Source organism: Ochotona curzoniae, unplaced genomic scaffold, assembly GCF_017591425.1.
Source record: "Ochotona curzoniae isolate NIBS_2020 unplaced genomic scaffold, NIBS_Ocur_1.0 contig_291, whole genome shotgun sequence".
Classification (NCBI taxonomy): Eukaryota; Metazoa; Chordata; class Mammalia; order Lagomorpha; family Ochotonidae; genus Ochotona; species Ochotona curzoniae.
The window spans coordinates 13592205-13612443 of NW_024465649.1; the positions used below are offsets into that span (position 1 = coordinate 13592205).

A 20239-nucleotide genomic window follows, 5' to 3' on the forward strand; every position below is an offset into this window, starting at 1 on the left:
AGCTAACAAAGAATAGAGATGTTAGAACTACTTGGCAGAAGCCTTGAACCCTCACGAAAACACAGGTACATTTTCAAAAGTGAGCAATTACAAAGGCAGCTGAAACAAATAGAGACACAGAAAGCCTCTACAAGGAAATAAAAGATGAACACCCAAATGGAAACTTTAGAACTGAAACATGTGATGGCTGAGCTCAAAGCAAGCTGAGGGAACCAAGGAGATAAACCAGTTAAACTAGAAAAGAAAGTAGGAATTATTGACATTTAAAGACAATTACAAACTGGAAGAACTTCGGGAGAAATGGAGACAGCAAGGACTGATAAACTACTTGATGAAATAATGGCTAAAGAGTGTTCAAATTTGGCAAAAACATGTAACTTTACAAACTGAAGAAGAGTGAACTCCAAATAAAATGAAAAAACTCAAACCAAGAAATGCTAGGGATGGTTCTGTATGTACCCGGACATGAGTGCAGTGGTATCAAAGATGGAGTTGCTGTTCAGACACATGTGTCCTGTGTTTGAGGGCCTGGTTAGCATCCTGGTAAGCAGGCTTCAGGCTAGTGCACCTGTAGTCTATAATGGCCACCCACATGGGAAACCTGGAGGAAGTTCCTGCCTCCTGGGTATCTATTTATTTATTAATTTTTATTGGAAAGGCAGATCAGATTTACAGAGAGGAGAGACAGATAGTAAGACCTTCCATGGTCACTGGTGCATGTCCCAGCTGCTTCACTTCCCATCCAGCTCCCTGCTTGTGGCCTGGGAAAGCAGTCTATGACAGCCCAAAGCCTTGGGACCCTGCACCCACTGGGAGACCTGGAAGAAGCTCCTGGCTCCTGGCTTTGGATCAGTTCAGCTCTGGCCATTGCAGCCACTTGGGAAGTAAACCAGCAGATGGAAAATCTTTCTCTCTGTCTCTCCTTTCTGTAAAACCCGACTTTCCAATAAAAATAAATAATACATCTAAAAAAAAAAGAAAATAAAATGTACACGGAGGAAATAGCGAAGACTCCTTGTATTTTATACAGGAAAGAGCAAAGAGACATACAGGGAAGTCAGGTTCTTATGCACTCAAACTGAGCATGAGTATTCACATGATCCTCCAGAAACACTTCAAACATGGTGAGAGGCAGGATGAAAGTACAAGGATAGAAAAACTCTATCAAATAAGCATTAGTTAAAAGCACGTCACAGTAATACCATTTAAAGAACACTAAGCAGATGGACATGACATAACGAAAAAAGGCCAGTCCACCAAGAATGTACAGCAATGTTAGAGGTTTATGATCCTAAAAAGTGTGAAACATGTGCAACAGAACAAACAGGAGAAATACACAGACCCACAATCACTGTGAGAGGCTGACCAACACTCTTTCAATAAGCGATTGAACAACTAGAGAGAGACCAACAAGGACACAGGAAAATGGAACACCATTAAGCAACAAGACGCAGTTCCTGCTCGGAGAACACTTAATCCTAAACAACAGAATTAATTCATTATTTTCCAGTGATAAAAATAGAGCTTTTCCTACACCTTTATACAAGTTTTATGAAATGTAAAAGAACTGCTACCATTCAATGTATAATCCAACAATGGACTCAAACTAAAATTCAGAAACAAAAAGTTAAGATAAAAATTCCCAAACATTTGGCAATGGAACATTTTTAAATGATCTACAAATCAAAAGAAGTCTCAAAACAGAGGCCAGTGTTGTGGCAGAGCAAGCTAAGCCACCATGTATAGTGCCTACATTATCATGTCACAATGCTGCCGAGTCCAGTCATCTCCACTTCCGATTTCCTGCTAATGCATGTGGGAAGGCAGTAGGTAGGACATGGGTCCCTATCAACCACATGAGACGAAGCTCCTGATTGGCCTGGCCCAGCCCTGGCTCTCATAAGCATCTGGGGAATGAATCAGCAGCTAAAGCAATTTCTCTTTTTCTTTCCTTCTTTCTCTCTCCCTCTCCTCTCTCTTCTCCTCCTGCTCTTCCTAGCTCTGCTTTTCAAATAAATATGTGTGTGTGAGAGAGAGAATATAGAATTTCTATTTCTTTTTCTTTTTTATTGAAAGGCAGATACAGAAAGAAGGAAATACAGACAGAAAGATCTTACAGCCACTGGTTTACTCCCAAAGTGGCTGCAACAGCTATGGGTGAAATGATCCAAAGCCAGGTGCCAGGAGCCAGGAGCCTCCTCTAGGTCTCCCATGTAGGTACAGGATCCCAAGGCATTGGGCCATCCTCTACTGCTTCCCCAGGCCACAAGCACAGAGCTGGATGGGAAGTAGAACAACTGGGACATGACCCAGCATCCATATGGGATCCCGGCACATACAAGGCAAGGATTTAGCCACTAGGGCACTGTATCAGGTTCAAAATATAGAAATATTGAACTGCACTTGATCTTAGCCAAAAAGCAGAGAAGCGATATTGAACTAGATGGTATGAAAACTATACTATACTATACTAAATGAAAACTATAACATCAATGTTATCCAAACTTATGGAGCACAGCTAAAGCAGTGCTAACAGGGAGAATTACAGTGCTAAGTGCTTAGATAAGAAAGGAGAAAAAGTCTCAAATGATGTAAAATAATAAGCAGAAAGCAATGAAACTGGAAACAGATAAACAAAGAAGAAATTAAACAGCAGATTCTCTAAAAAAGATCAATAAAACTGACATATTTCTAGCAGGTTGACCAAAGGAAAAGAAGGCATCAATTGCTACCATCAGAAATAAAGCACAGGCTGAACCCTAACCATGAAAACACAGAGGACAGAACAAGTCAATCAACCACCTCAGCTATATGTTGGCAATGAGAATACTGGGCAAACGGAGACTCTGTAATGGACTATGTTAGCCAGTGGATTCTGGAGAGATTTCATTGTGCTTGGAATGGCGAAAATGGCAGCAATTCAGAACTGTTATAACTATCAAACCACTTGAGCAAGACCCTCGGAACATGCCCCACATCTGGGACCTGGGATGGGTGGAAGCTGGGTGGGGCTTCTCCCTTAAAATCCCCTTTTATATCAGATATATTAAGGAAACAATATGGAACTAATTGTCTTGCCCATCTTCCTGTAGCGCTTGAACCTTTTTACCCTAATTATGTCAAGATTGTCAAAAAAATAAATAGACATTAAAAGAATAAAAATAAAAATAAGACACGGGCTGTTACTCCAGAACTGTGTGTGGTACACTATCTGCGTTCACGCTTAAGGCTTTATGGATATTTACACACACACAAATGAGGGGGACTCCAAAGGTTCATGGAAAATGGAATGCAAACATTTTGAGGTAAAATTTATTATGAAATCCTTATGCAGTTCTCTCTCAATACATCATATCTGTGACCCTTTTAAGATTCCTCATGTATATAAATCCGTATGATCATACATACGCATACATATTTACAAGCATCTATTTAAAGTCACAGCAAGAGTGTAAACGAGGGTGCAAGCATTTGGTGGAGTATGTAAGATACCACTTAGGGTGCTTGCATCCCCTTATCAGAGTGCAGGGCTCCAGTGCTGGTTCGTCTTCTGCTTCTAGTTTCCTGTTACTGCAGCAGCTGGGAGGTAGCATATTATGATCCAAGGACTCAGTCCCTGCTATCCATGCAGGAGACCAGATGGAGTTTCAGGTTCCTGGCTCTGGCCAGGTCCAGGCCTGGTTGTTGGAGGCATTTGAGAAAAAAAAAAAAAAAACAGCAGAAAGAACATACTTCTCTCTTTCTCTCTCGCTTTCTGTCTTTCACTTTGCCTTTCAAATAAGTAAGTAAATTAAAAAAAAAAAAACATGATAGGATAAAAATAAATACATCCTTTTTTTTTTCTGGAATCAGGCTTTTTGGCCGTTTTTGTCATTTATCAGGAAACAATCACAGGACCCCAGCACTGCTTCAAGGTCCAGTGCCAATTCACAGCATGTAACTCGTTACCATGAAAGGCCATGGTCTGAAGCAGCCGATCCGCCACCTCCTGCGGAAACACTCCGGGCTCCTGCAGACACAGCGTCCCATCTTGGCGAGCCGAGCAGAACTTCTCCAGGTGAGTGGTCAGGAAGTTCAGGCAGATGTCTAGTAAGGAGAAGGGCGATGCCTCCTCCTTGGAGCCCAGGGAAAAGACAAGGGGGACACAAAGGCCAGAGAGTTAGTGTCCAGAAGAGCAGACAAGAAAGCCCTCTTTCCCTCCCTCAACAAGTATTTCTATTCAGTGTCCTGCAAACATAGAAGATGCCAAGGGGAACACGGCGTGAGCATGACCGGGAGAAGCGTGAGAGAAACAGTGGCATGATCCTCCCATTCTCTTCCTATCTCAGCTACAGCGGGTAGGTGGGCTGACCCGGCAGGAACGCTTAGGGAAGACCCCGCAAGCACATTCCTCCTCCTGGACCAGCCCAGATCCTCCCCAGCTCAAACCCTCAGAGTCTCTCAGGCCTAAAGACGACAGACAGCTGTCAGACTGATATCTGAGAGCTTCCCGAATCTAGCCACATCATACTTCCCAACTTGATTTCCCACAGAATTCCCACACCCAATCTGATGTTTTAAAAACAGATTTAGTCAAATAAAAATGTTGGTACAGGGGCCAGTGTGGTGGCATAGGGGGCTAAACTTCCACTTGTGACACAGCCACCCCATGTGCTGGTTCAAGTCTCACCAGTCGCACTTCCTACCTTGCACCCTGCAGTAGATAAGGACCCAAGTGACTGAACTCCTGTCACTCCCGTGGGACACATGATGGAACTCCTGACTCCTGCCTAGCCTGGCCTGGCCGGTGAGACTCTTTGGGGAGTGAGCCAGCAGTTGAGAGATACTTCTCTGCCTCTGCCTCTTCCTATAATCCTCCCTTTCAAAAAGTCTTTTAAATAAATAATCTGGTATGAATATTGTGGCATTCTCAGAAAAGAAAGATCATTCTGATCTGAAGGATAAAGAACTAAGCAAATTGATAAGAAAAAAAAACGAAGGATATGGGCTTTAATTACAGAAATATTACAAATGTCCACAACAATAATTAAAATAATTATACTCAGCAATCCATTAGCTGCTTTCTCCATGACTGTGCTGCTTTATAAGAATTATTCATGGAGTCCAGCACAGTGTCCCTAGTGGCTCAAGTCCTCACCTTGCATGCACTGCTTGGGGAGTGAATCAGCAGATGGAAGATCTTTCTCTGTCTCTCCTTCTCTCTGTAAATCTGACTTTCCAGCAAAACAAACAACAACAACAAAAGATCTATCCAGTATTTCTTCTGCCCTTCATCACCATTCTACATAGTACTTATGCATCTTCATCTTGGCATAAGTGAAGATAGGTTTTCAAGGGTCCAACGCTGCCACTCATCAGGTTCAAGCAGCCCATACCTGAGCCTTGGCTGGGGTCCTACCTGCTCTGTTCCTGATCCCTGTGATGTACCTGGACAGGCAGTGGACTATAACCCAAGGGCACAGGCCCTGCCACCCATGTGATCCAGATAGAGTTCCAGACTCTTGGTTTCAGCCTGGTTTAGTCCCATTTACTTCTCACTGGCCATTTGGAAAGTAAACCAGCAGATGAAAGATCTGCCTCATCCCCGGTGCTGATGTTCTGTCTTTCAAATAAACAAACAATAAATATATATATTTATATTTTAAAAATAAGCAAAATAACATATTTCTTAAAAGCATTCCATACACTGTAAGTGACAATGTGTGGCTTCAAAATAAATATGAATCGATTTGGGAGCACAATTCTTAACTACACTGTACTGTCCATATAACATTTCAATGGCTGGCATATTATGTAGTCATTAAAAATTTTATTTTAGGGCCAGCATTGTGGTGTAGCAGATAATGCCACCACCTGCAATGTCAGCATCGCATATGGACACCACTTCAAGTTCCAGCTACTCCATTTCCAATCTAGTTCCCTGCTAACGCACCTGGAAAGCAGCAGAGATGATCCAGGCACTCACATGGGAATCTTGGAAAAATCTCCTGGTTTCAGTGTGGCCCAGTTCCAGCTATCGTAGCCACTGGAGAATGAACCAGTGGATGGAAATATCTTTCTTTCTTTCTCTCAGACTCCCTATCTCTCTCTGTAACTAACTAAATAAATATTTAAAATAAAAATTAGAAGAAGCCCTCAGTAAATGAGAAGACATTTCGTTTTCATGATCAGAAGACTCAATAATGTTAAACTGAGCTATAGACTCAACACAATACCATACAATCCCTATCAAAAGGCTGGTTTCATGGCCACAGCTGGTTAAATATTCAGTCCTTCATCCTCTGGAGGTCATACAAGGGGATACCCCAGCCTGGCTGGGCACAGTTCAGCCTCCAGCACGTCCACACTTGCTTTCATGTGTGTACTTCCGGTTCGCAATTATGTCCCATGCCTCCGCTCTCCCTTATTCCGCTGCTGAATCTTGCTGTGTCTCATCCCTGAACTCCTTTCTACAATGTAGACAAAAACCTGGACCCAGCCATCTCATAAAAAACAGACACTTTCCCAAGGAAATGCGAGTGTCCAGTGATCACATGAAAGAAGACAACTCAGCAGTTCATCAAGAATTCTGGTTATTTTTTAAAATGAGTTAAATTATAGGCCATCCAGCTGGCATCCCATATCAGAGTGCTGGTCTGAGTTCTGGCTACTCCATTTCCAATCCAGTTCTCTGGTAAAGTGCCTGGGAAAGCAGTGGAGTGTCACTGCCATCCAGCACCGGCGACACTAGAATGACGAGGCTTACTCTTGAGGGTCTGTGAAAAACTGGAACCGCAACCGGACCCCTTATTGCCCAAAGCGGCCATGTTTAAATCCTTCTCTCCACTGCTCCTGTCCCCATTAGTCTAAGCTTTCTTCCCGCTTCTTTGGCCAGCCCTCTTTCCACCACCCTTCCTCCCGTTCTTCTTCCCGTATTTTCCCTGTCTCCTTTCCGCCACCCTTCTTCCCGCCCCCTAGTCTTTCTTGTCCGTCTTTGTCTGTCTATCTGTATGTCTGTCTGTCTGTCTGTCTGTCTGTCTGTCACAGTTGTCCTGTCGTTCGTTCGTCTGTCTGTCCGTCTAGCTTTTATCGGCTACTTTTATATCGTTCTCCACCAATCACTTCTCCCCATGGGTCCACTTGGCGCTATCTGATAGGCCAGTAGCAATGACATAATCCCAGCAAGGGTATTAGCCTATCCCTGTGACTTCCCGTTTACCTGCTGGTGAGACCAACCCTGCCTCCTGGCCCTGGGCCAGCCGCAGTCTTGCAACAGCCCCTCTCAATCCCTGAGCGGCTTCAGCACCCTGCTCCCCACAGTCGAGGGCAGCCCAACGAAGTATCCCTTTGCAAGAAAATATTCTACATGTGACATTTAACCAAAAAAAGAAGAAAATAAACTGAAATTTCTTATTTGAATAGAAATCCAGCTGGTCAAGATCTAAACTTGGAAAAAAAATTTTTTTAAAGATCTATTTGTTTTTATTGGAAAGGTAGGTTAGATTTACAGTGAGAAGGAGAGACAGAAAGTTCTTCCAACTGCTGGTTCACTCCCCATCTGGCTGCAATGGCTAGAGTTGAGCTAATCCATTCCTCCAGGTCCCCCAAGTGGGTTCAGGGTTCTAAGGCTTCAGGCTGTCCTCTCCTATTTTCCCAGGCAACAATCAGGGAGCTGGATGGGGAGTGGAGCAGCCAGGACACAAACCAGCACCTATGTAGGATCCTGGTGCATCTAAGACAAGGAAGTAGCCATTGAACCATCGTGCTGAGCCTGAAGTCAAAGTTCTGTTACTGCAGGAGACATTACCACATACCAGACTTAATCAACAAACAACAAATGAAATAAAGCTGTTACTGATCATTCATGATCACCAAACAAACTAATAATCATCACAACTACAACCAATTCAAGATGACGTAGGAACTCTGAAGTGTCACGCTCCTTTTTTCTGATTGATTCTGGTCTTTCCATATAAAGTGAGTATATTTCAGCTTTGTTGCTACACAGACAGAAGTATGTGCCCCTTCCTTTCCTTCCCCTCCTCCTTCCCTATCTCCCTCCCTTTATTTCCTTCCCCCACATTATTACAACAGCGTATTTTTCTTTTGTTTCAGAATCACAAGCATAACACTCCAATAGTTAAAGATATTATGACACAGAAGTAGAAAAAAATGAAAAAATAAATACGACAGAACTGGTATTCCAAAGGAGGATTGATACAGGCTGCAAACAGTAATTAAATCCCAGGATGTTCATCTCAATTATAGAGATTGCATTTTCTTGTATTGTGTGTATTAGCTGTCACAGATCAGAGAAAACAAGATATTTTTCTTTTACTGGGACTGGCTTATTTCACCAAGCATAATGGCTTCCAACTGGATCCATTTAGTTGTAGAAAACAAGATTTCATTTCTTTTTATGGATGAGTAATATTGCACCGTGTATATGCACATTTTCTTTACTCAGTCATCAGTTGACAGGCATCTAGACTGACTCCATATCTTAACTATCGTGAACTGCACTGCTATAAAGAAGGGGGCACACACAATTCTCATATGCTGACTTCATTCTGTTTCGATATATTCCCAGGAGTGGGATGGCCGGGTCATATGGTAGATCTATTTTTCAGCTATCTGAGGACTCTCCATACTGTCTCCCATAATGGTTATACTCATTTACAAATCAGAAAGGAGAAAGTCAAGCTATCCCTGATTTATTTATTTGAAAGTCAAGAGTTACATAGTTGGAGAAACAAAAAGGGAGAAGGAGATAAAGAGAGAGAAACAAGGGAGAGAGAGAGAGAGAGACAAGGGAGAGAAAAAGAGAGACAAGAGAGAGAACTCTTCCATCTGCTGGTTCACTCCTCAAATGGCTGCAACAGTTACGGCAGGATCAGAGCCAGAGGCCAGGAGCTTCATCTGGGTCTCCCATAAGGGTGGCAGGGGCCCAAGGACATGGACCATCCTCTGCTGTTTTTGTCATATGGGTACCAGCACTACAGGTGGCAGTTTGTCCATAAAGCCAGAACATTGGTCCCCAAGTGTCACATTTCATAATGAGAGATTGGAGTTCTTAGTAAGCACCAATAACTGCTAACTTTAGCTGGATAATCACTAAATGTTATTAATTCTTACTCATCATCAGTAGTTCTCTAGTCTGGAGAACGCATCATTTACATCCTTTACCAGCCCCTAGGAGTTAAGGATTTCATGATTCACCAGGAACTCTAGCTGAAGAACCATCAGGGTGAAGATCCACACCTCACCCAGTCTTATATTCCCTGCTCTGATGGAGTACATGCTTCCTGTCTACTGAGATCTGTCTTTAATCACAGCTGCTTTTAAAATGTTTTATGTTTTCACTTTATTTGAAAGGCAGATAGATAAACAGACATTCCATCCACCAGTTCACTTTCCAAATACCCACAACAGCTTGGGGTGTGCTAGATTGACCTGATAGGAGCCTGAACTCAGTCTAGGTCTCCCTAGGTGAGTAGCAGGTCCCCAAGCACTTGAGCCGCTACCTACTGCCTCCCAGTGTGTGCATGAGTAAAAACTGGTTCAGAAGAAGAGGAACAAGGCCTTAACCTGAGCACCCTGATTTGGGATGTGGACACCCCACACTCCGTCAACCACTGCACTAAATGCCAACCCCAAACCACAGCTTCTCATAAAGACATGGTACATCCAGGGGTATGGAGGAATAAACAAGGTGAAACAAAATCTTGTACTACAAGCTCTTCCTAAAGCTTCTCATTCTTCTTTCTAATCTCTCTTTTTCTAATCTTTCCTTTTGCCCTATTTCCTTCCAGTGGGTGCCAGTTTTGTGAGCGTTGGAGCAGGGGGACCTTGAGCCTGCCTACAAGAACTGGTCTTCCTCAATGGAAAAGATGGAACAGTGAATGGCAAGCCCAGATGCACATGGAAGATATGGCAGCCCACTGGGGCCTGCAGAGGACATCTGGTACCACATCAAAGCATGGAGGACAGAACAAATTGGACAACTACCACAGCCAATCAATGACAGCAAAAATCTGGGCAAATGGACACTTTCAGGTTGACTGTGTCCGTCAATGAACACTGGAAGGGTTTCTTCAACCTTGGATTGGCAAGATGGACAGTATTTCAGAACTACTGAAATCACTTGTGCAGAACCCTCGGGACATGCATCACATTAATTTAGAAAATTATTTATCTAGTTTGTTATATATAGAGAGAAATCTTCCATCACTGGCTCATTCCCCCCACAGCCAAGGCTGGGCCAGGCCAAAGCCAGAAGGCAGGAGCTTTCTCCAGGTCTGCTGAGTAGGCACAGGGGCCTAAGCACTTTGGCCACCTTCTGTTGCTTTTACAGGCAATTAGCAGGGAGCCAGATCATACATGGAACAACTAGTACAAGAACTAGCACCCACCTGGGATGCCGGCATTGCAGGCAGTGGCTTTACCCACTTTGCCACACCAGCCCCAGTGAAGTAGAAAATTCTTTTGGTTTATAAATGCAGGATGTTTTTGCCCCTAGAGAAAGAGAAAAAAAAAATACTAAATCCTGAATGTAGCCTGAAAGTGAAGAATGGAACAGAAAGGCTTCAGACACAAGACTGTCCACAGACAGCTGATTCTTAGTTTAGTTATATTTTTCAACTCTGCATTCGACGAAATCAGGCTTCCAGAAATAAGCCTCAGATATAACTTCACATAAGTCTTAATCTCTTATCCTCCCCTGCCACATCATTTTAGAGGTGAAGAAGACCAAGAAGGAGCGGAGGGGAAACAAATAGGGACCCCAAAGGCAGACACTTCACACAAGTTGCCATCAACCATGGGGAGCTATTTTTCTTTACTTTAAAAACCACCAACCGCTCTTTGGAGACCCTCTACTATCCACTTTAAAGGCAGAGCTTCCTGCATGGATTACCCACAGACCTGCCAGGAGGGCAAGCAGCTATATGTCAAGGGCAACGCGGGAGGACAGACCAGTCCCAGTAAGACCAGGCCCCCTCTCTCCTCCCATCTCAGGTCCTGAAGCTGTCCTGACATACCAAGCAGCAAGTCAGGTCAGAAGCCACTGAGCAGATGAGCAGATCATGAGAACTGATAACGAGATATTCTGAGATTGTTTTTCTCTAACCTACAAGCAGGAGTCTTGAAACATAATATGGTCAACAGATGCAGAGTTAATAATGGAAGGAGCACTGCACTCAGTCACTCTGGGTCCTGCTACTGACTAGCTGTGCCACTTTAACATAATCAGTTTACATCTCAGTTTCTTTATATGAAATTGACAAAATACTAGCAAAGAAACAGAATGTATGAAATATCGAAGTGAGGGGTGGGTGGCAGACATGGCATGGTAGGTTAAGCCACTGCTTGGGAAACCCACATGCCTGGGAGGCAGCAGATGATGGCCCACAAAGGAGTTCCTGGCGCCTGGCTTTGATCTGGCCCAGACCTCATGCTGTAATATTTGCAGAGTGAAATGGCAGATGGAAGATATTTATTCATTCATTCATTCATTCATTCAATGTTCTCTCTTTGTCTCAAACAAATTAAAATAAAACCTTAAAAGATAAATAAAACATTAAGGGAGGGCAGACATTTGCTCCAGCAACTAAGCTGCCACTGGGAACACCCACAGCGCTTACTGAAGTGCCTGGGTTCAGTTCTCAATTTCACTCACAATTTCAGCTCTCTGCTAATCCACATCTTGGGAGGAAGCAGACAATGACTCAAATATTTGGGTTCCTACCACCCATATGGTAAATCCAGATCAAATTCCTGACTCACATCCTTGTATTTGGGGAATGAACCAGCACATGGATGATCTCTCTCCCACCCCCGACTCTCTCTTGCATGTTACCTACATCTCAAATAAAACATTAAAGCAATCTAAAACTATTTCCATAATTCAAGGCAGAGTCTCTGGTATGAAGAGAAGGGTAATACATTCCCAGAGGTAAGAGCTTGAAGTTACAAAATGTGTCAGCCTACAAAGTTAGCTTGCCCAGACTCCACCAACACCACAACTGACAGAACGCATCCACTCAAACCTAGGAACTCCACCAACACCACAACTGACAGAACGCATCCACTCAAACCTAGGAACTCCACCAACACCACAACTGACAGAACGTATCCACTCAACCCTAGGAACTCCACCAACACAACTAACAGAACCCATCCACTCAACCCCAGGAACTCCACCAACACCACAACACACAACTAACAGAATGTATCCACTCAACCCTAGGACTCAGATCCCCCCCCCCTTTTTTTTAAGAAATTGGTTTTACTTTTGATGATGTTTATACAGTTGAGAAGGATGTAGGCCCATGTGGAAAGGGTCAAGGAATGGGGGCAAGTGGATGAGATAATTGCTTCCAATTTTTTTTCTTCCTACATTTGGGAGAACCGGGAGAAAAAAGAGGAGAGGGCTGCTCCCTGTCTAGAACTCCTCTCCAGTAGGCTGGAATCCCACCTTGTTTTTAAGAGACAGAAGGAATTAGAAAGGAGATTCAGTGTAAAAATTTTAGAGATTTTTTTTTTAATAGCAACATAAACAAGTGGAATAATTTGCCATGGAATACAAGACCTGACAAAAAAAAATAACTGACATTATGTAAGCAAGAATCTTTAAACTTTTTCCAAATGCCCTTAGGAAAGGAGACCATGACACTGAACAGGCTTTGAGCAGCTGGAGCGTTAAGAAAAATATTTACACAAAGAAAAACCAGATAAGGGAGGGCGGGAAAGGCAACAGAAGACAAGTTCCTCATATAGAGCTAATAAATTTTTCTTCAATAACTGGCTACCACTCTAGCTTTACCAGTCCCCGACAGTTTCCCAGCAGGGTTTAAGTAGTCTTCTTTCTGCTCCCTAGAGACGTGTCTCCACAGATCACTGGCAGGTCACCTGAAAGCCTTTGAGCTGAAGGAGATACTGCTGTGCGATTTCCCCCAAAACCACTTGACTTCTCCAACCTTCCTGCCAAACCTCAGGCCAGAATATCCAGCTGAAGTCTAAAGTGTCGCCTGGGCTGGAAAGAGACACGATCTTAGCTACAAACCTCTGCCTCCCCTTCAGGAACCTGGACACTGTTCAGCCTTCTTCTTTTCCTCTTTCACAACTCACATCTCAGTTGACAGTTGCACCTTATGCAATCTCTACAGAGTACACAACATTCATTCACTGAACAAATATGTATCTACTTACAGCATCTCAGGCACTCTGCTATGTGCTTAAGATACAAAGTTGAGGAAAATACACTCTCCCCGCCCTCAGAGAGCTCACAATATGGGTTGACAGCTAGCCTCATCCCAGACCTTAATGTTCAACAAAACAGCTGCTGACAAGCAATGACCCTATGCTGCCAGTAGGTATCTGAGAATCTTACCAAGGTTGGAGAACTAATGGGGACCCTTGGAGGCTTAAATGTCAAGTATCCCAGGTATTTAAAAAATCATCAAAACAAATGGAGGGGAAAAAAATACCATACAAACACACACACACAAAAAGAGCATAATGTATGTTCAGTGTTACTGAGTTTAAAATGCAAACACTTTCTTAGACAATAGGAAATAAGGCTGCAGCAATTTAAAAAATATCTGTTCATGGGATCAATGCCAACAGTAGTAAGCTAAGCCTCCTCCTGCAGTGCTGCCATCCCATATGGGCACCAGTTCTAATCCTTGGCTGCTTCACTTTCAATCCTGCTCCCTGCTAATGCACCTGGGAAAACAATGGAAAACGACCCAAGTCCCTGGGCTCCTGTACCCACACGGGAGACTTGGAATAAGCTCCTGGCTCCTGGCTTCAGATCAGCTCACCTTCAGCCAATGTGGCCATTTGGGGAGTGATTCAGAGGGTCAAGATCTCCCTCTGTCTCTGCTTCTGTCTGTACATCTGCCTTTCCAATAAAAATAAATAAGTCAAAAAAAAAAAAAGAAGCTCTTGGAAGTAATTTAAACACGGCATCTAGAATGAATAAGAGTAACACCATTCTGAGACATGTTTTTTTTTTTTTTTGAGACAGGTAATCTATAAAAGGTTTGACACACAAAATGCAAATTTTCAACAGCTTAATTTTACCTAGAGAAAGCCAATGCAAGCTACTCAGAAAATCACTGGAATGACTATCCCAAAAAGAACAAAACAGTGGAGTCCTCTTGCAAATGTTACTGAAATAGGAGCTGATGCCATCTTCATCCATGATGGCTCCCAGGGACAAGATTTATCTTCTGTGGAAAATAACGATACCTCTGTGGCAGCACTGTTTAATTTAGAAATTATTTTAGTCAGCTATCAAATTACATGCCTGAGAGTAGGACTGGGGAGATACAAAACACTACCACTGAGAAGGTAAACCCCTATAGGATAGATCACTTTTTTGAAAGCAGGATGGAAACTTAGTAACCTTTCTTTTTTCCTTCTGTAGGACATTCAACCACTTGCGCTCCACTCTGGTTTACTCTAGGGAGAGACCTCTCAGATAGGAAGCTCAAATGCACACATGTGCCAGGGCCTTCTGTGGCCTGGCTCCTCGCTGTCCCCGCCTCCCACACCTCCTTCTCCCATCACCACACTCAACCTTCTGCCCAGTTTCAAGAACACATTTACTGATTCTAATTATGTCACTATTGAGGCCAGCACTATGCCATAGTAAGTTAAGCCTCTGTCTATGGCATTAGCAATCCAAATGGGCTCCAGTTCAAGTCCTGGTTGCTCCACTTCTGGCCCAGCTCCCTGCTTATGCACCTGGGAAAGCAGCAGAAGGTGATTCAAGTACTTTGCCCCTGCACCCAGATGCTGAAAGAGCCAGATGTTGTTCCAGGTTCCTGGTTTCAGACTGGTCCGATTCCAGTGATTGTGGCCATTTAGGAAGTGAACCAGTAGATGGAAGGTTCCTTGTTTCTCCTTTATTTGCATTTCAAATAAATATGTCTTTTTTTTTAATATCACTATCATAACAATCATGGAAAGCACCAGTACAAACCCCAGGAGGAATCGTCATTGCTGCCTGGGAATTAGCCTCCTGTTGCTGCAACTGTGCCTGCCTCGTACACACCCTCATCAGGAACAATAGTCCTGTCTTCTCTATAGGCACATGCTCTGAAGCCCTAGGCAAGCCCTGTAAACCCGGAAGGCACCAGTCAGTGCTCCTGGAACTGAATCCATGTGACAGAGCATAGTCAGGACAGCACCCCTTGCTTCACCTCCAGCTTTCCACACTAGGCACGTGAAAAGACACGTCTGTGTGTCTGTTTACCTTCACATGGCAACCTGCACATAATCTAAACTCAGCCACTACAGGACAACAAGGATAATACCAGCAACCAATGAAGATGATAATGAATAAGACACCGGATGCAGGGGTGAGAGAACACTTGGGATGCCTGCACTCCATGTCAGGGAACCTGTTTCCAGCTTTTATCCTTCCACTTCCAAACCAGTTTCCTGCTAATGCACACTCTGGAAGGTAACAGGTGTGCCTTAAGTAGCTGGGTCCTTCCCACCCATGTGGGAAACCTAGCTGTTGCAGGATTATGGGCAATGCACCAGCAGTTGGGAGACCCTCACTCTCCCTGCCTTTCAAATAAAATGAAAATATATGTGTGTATGTGTAAATGTATATTTATATCAAATTATAAATATATTCACATATATTTATATATAAATATATTAAATAAGTACACATATACATATAAAATACACACACATATATGTATGTATGTATTTTAGATTGGGGAGTGTTGATTCCCTAATACTCATATATAACCCTTAGGAGCCTGTGGCTTATATATAAAGGACATTGCTATAGTAACTTTGCTTTCTTTTGTATTCCCATAAATTCCTAAAAGCAGCACAGATGAAAACCGAGAACCAGCAAGCAACACAAGAGCAGCACTGAGAGTGACTCTGCATCTTCCCACTTAAACCACCATCACCCAACAAGGGGAGGGCGGAAGCTCACACACTTGCTTTCATCTAGGCCAGCAAATTTTCTCCACTCCAAACCACTTTCCTTAATGCCTTAGACTGATCAGCCTCGAGTTCTGATTCTCCTTCACACAAAAATACCTTCCCAGTCTCACCTCCCACTGCTTGTTCGATGCTAGACTCACACATATCCCAGAATACATGACACCTCCTTCTGTCTCGGTGTCTATGCTCAAGATAGTCCCTCTGTCGGAAATGGCTCTCCTTCCCAAACTCCTAACCAATGAAATCCCCGCTCAGTGTTAAGACCCCACCACCACCACCCAGTTCAAACACTCCCTTTGTAGCAAAGCCTCCCTAGATCTGTGGCCCTCCCCCAGTTGCTCATCATCCAACAAAGATGTACGCATCTGGCTGCAGGTGCTGAAGATGTTGAGGCGAATCAGACAAGCACAACCCTGACCATCACAGAGCTAGTGACCACCTCAGGGGACTGCATGAGGATTAAGGGAGATAACACTTGAGATGGTACACGACAGTCAAGCTCAGTAAGATCAATGCTTCTGTTTAACGATCCCATCTAAAAATGTTGACACATACACACATATCACTTTATGTCTTACCCTAGTTTACCTGTTCTTAGCATTGATAACTACTTATTTCAGACTAATAGAGCTATTTATTATTCAGTCCTCTATCACCCATATCTTTCCTTTAACCACTGTTAAACAAAGTCCCTAGCCCCTAGGAGTTGGTCAAAAGTCATGCCTGTATCAAAGACTTTCACATTGTGGAGGTGGGGATAGACCGCTCAAATAATCATACCAAGAAACAAAATTCTAATGGACATGTAGTCTATGGGAATTACGGAACAGAAAGAACTGTGACCTTGGTTGTTTCTTTTTTTCCTTGGGGGATGTGGTAGGGGAGGCTAGGCTGGACAGATAGGATCCTCCTGAATTCCTTGAACCGATAACTCCAGGACATGTCAGAGCTGAGCACGCAGCTGCTCCTTCAAGCGCCTTACTCTCCCATACAGCTCCAACCATGTACTCCCTCAGTTCTCAAACACACCTGCTGCAAAGCCACCCAACAGTCCCACTCTGCCACACTATAGCTTCCCCTATCCTAACCCACTGAAAATACACCAAAACTCTTCACACCTTGCTACAACCAAGCTGATTAAAAACCAAAAGCAGGAACCACATTTGGTTTTACAGCAGGGATATTCCCACTGCCAACACAGTCAATGGCCCTCCAACACCACCAGATGAATGACAGGCAAGGACTCTAGGTCATTGTGGTCCCAGTTGTAGTTCGCACACCAGCAGCATCAGCATTCCAAGGGTTCTTGGTACACAGGTCAACTCTCAGGCCCCACTCCTATCCAACCATGGAGGCGGGGAACCTTGCAAACACCCCTCTACCCCCTGCGATTGTGGTTTATGGCACAGGGAGGTGCTTAGACATCTCAACTATTCAAGACAACACAAATGAACATCTAGAATTCTTGAACATGAGAAGGTCACTTACAACTCATAACATGCTAATATTTTATCTTTCCAGCATCTCTCCCACATATACACATCCTTATTGTGCGTGTTTGTGTCCTAACAATTAAGGAGAAATCGAGTTATCTGAAGGCAGAGTGTGAACTCTCGCTTCATAGGTTTGCCATAGGCTAGATGCTTGTGCCACTCAAAAGTCATGCTCTGAAACCCTGACCCCAAGGTGATGGCTGAGTGGGAACTTGGAAGTCGGAGGACACAGTGAGAAGGCACAGGGAAAATACCAGCAGGAGACACCTCCCTAGACACCAAGTCTACCGGCACCTTGACACTGGACACGGGGCCTCTAGGATGCTAAGAAACCCCTTCTGTATTGTTTATAAGGGATTTGGTTGGTGGTGTTCAGTGCAGGAGTCTGAATGGTCAGAACAATATCTTCCCAACCTTATTTCCTATCACACATCCTCTTGCATGTTCATGGTAATCCTGCTTCCTACAACACACCCCAGTTCCTTCACATCCACAAAGACGTGTGCTTCCTTCCAGAATGACCTTCGTAGACCCTACTCATCTTTCAAGGCCCACCTGGGCTGACACCTTCAAATACCAAGGAGAAGTTCTCAAGTCCCTCCTCGGCACCCAGCCATCATTCTGAATGCGAGAGTAGGCACACACAAACCATCCCAGACCGCATCTCTCAACATCTCATCTCATGTTGTTTTTGCATAGAAAATAAGATTCTCAAACTCATTCTTTCTTGGCAGTCCACTAGCTGCCACCTATTTCAGTGTAAGATTACACATATCAGGAGGGACAGTGACACCCTAAAGTGGATCATCCTAGCACCTATGTGGCCTGGGGGCCAACTGAGACTATCATGAATAACCCACATACCACCTGGAGAAAAAGCACAGAAGTGAACAAGACAGAAGAAAATGACAATCTGAAAATGCAGTAGCTTGGGAAAGTCTACTAATTAAATCATTTTTGGTAAAGCATTCCTACTGCCATTTTCTTCCCTTACTCAAATGAGGACCACCTAAGAACATCATTAATCAGGAGTTACTTTTGATTAAAATGCCTCAATCCTCACAAAGATCCAAATGGAGCTAGCTGCATGCATGCCATGGAGTGACGTCGACGTTTTTATATCCTAAACCATGTGTACTCCAACCCCATTAAAAAAAAAAAAAAAAAGGTTCAACCCATTTTGAACCAGGAAATAGAAAATTCTACGAACAGGAGGTTCTCCCAGCTAAAGGCAGATAGGGAGAGTGGGGGGATCTGGCCCAAAGACCCCATCAGAAGAGACCAGGAGAATCTGACTTGCTAAACTTGACGTTTCAGCTCTCAAACAGCTTTGGCCCCTGCTTCCCACACACAAAACAAACTGTTGGTTCTCAGCACCCCCCGGCCAGGCCTGTGGAGAACTGTCCAGTGCACTCCCCATCCGGCAACTCCACAGCGAAGGATGCTCCAGGGGAAGGTAAACTTCCAGACAGCAGGAGCCATTTCTGTCAAAAGGCTACAGCGACCAGATCGTGCACCGGGGTGCCCCAGCGTTCATCACCACTACCCCAGCCTCATCCTGCAGGGTCACCACGACCCTAGCTCCTAAGGTCTCCCAGGCATTGCTTAAAACCTCCCCAGCTCCCTTTTCCAAATAAAAAAGGAACAGGAAGCCATCAGCCCAGGAGCCCCCCACCCCCACCCCGCAGCAATCACCCTGGAATTGTTCTTGCCTAGCACTGCTCCCCTCTCCCCGCCCAACTCAAGCAGGAAATGGGGGGCCAGCTGCGAGCGCCGGGCAGGCGAGGACGAGCAAAGGAGAGCAAATATGGATGTCAGAGGGAGAGGATCGGGCAGCGAAGGGAAAGGAGGGGGGGGGAAGCGAGGGAGGAAGCCGGGTGAGCAGGCAAGCAGGCAGAGCTTGAGACAAAAACAAGGAGGACGGAGGTGGGGGGAACAGGTCGCAGGAGGGAGAAGAGGTACAAAGGGAGAAGGCCCGGGGGAGGGGTGGGGAAGGGAGGGTGAGATGACGGTGGGGAGTCGGGCTGGGGGGAAGGCCACGCAGAAGCTAAAGAAGCTGTCACTGGAGGCGGTCCACGGGGAGCTGGGAAAGCAAGGGATATCACCTCCAGGCTGCACCCTAGCAGGTGGATGGGGAGCGCCCGAACACCGGGCAGCATGGGAAACAACGGAAAGAGGACCAGGCCAGGGAGCCCGAGCGCTGGCAAAAAGGAGGGGCAGACCCCGGGGAGGGGGTGCTAAGCCAGCGCGCGGCTGCTGCAGCTGGGGCAGGCCTCGCTCCCTCACCATCACGACGCGGGCCTGCTCCTCGGACATGCAGGCTATGTCCGGCGGGCGGCGGCGGCGGCGGCGGACGGGACCCGAGCCCACCGCCAGGCTGAGACGGGCGCGGTGGAGCGGGGACGCTCCCGGGAGCTCAGACGGGCGGCGGCTGGAAGGCGGCCCAGGCCTTGGCCTGCGGGGTTCGCCGGCTTGGGGTGCAGCTGCCGCAGGATCCGCTGCAGCCAGAGAACCGACTCTTGGTCCCTGCGAGGCCCCGCCCTCGCAGACAGCGGACCCCAGCGTGGCCCCGCCCCGACCGCCGCGCAGACTCACTCAGAGTAACTCACCCCACCACACTCACATCCCCCCGCCACCCCCGCTCCCTGACTTTAAAGGGGCCACACCTCCCTCCGCCCTTCAAAACTGCCTTCAGATGACAGTCAGTGCTCCAGGACGCTGCAGTTACCCATGCACCCTCTGCCATTCACCGCTGTTCTTTAGCATGTTAATCTCTGATTCACTGCCAT

At 45.1% G+C, this 20239-nt stretch overlaps 1 protein-coding gene across 1 annotated transcript in view; it reads right to left on the bottom strand.

Moving 5' to 3' along the window:
* The window catches only part of ZYG11B (zyg-11 family member B, cell cycle regulator), a 66685-nt gene extending 46705 nt beyond the window's left edge, over window positions 1–19980 (bottom strand). Inside the window, exons 1-2 of the mRNA XM_040978535.1 lie at window positions 19737–19980; window positions 3949–4114 (exon numbers count right to left, since the gene is read on the bottom strand). Of these exons, the coding sequence (XP_040834469.1) occupies window positions 3949–4114; window positions 19737–19766 (196 nt within the window). The 5' untranslated portion in view covers window positions 19767–19980. The remainder of the gene's footprint in view (window positions 1–3948; window positions 4115–19736) is intronic.
* Window positions 19981–20239: the final 259 nt, after the last annotated feature.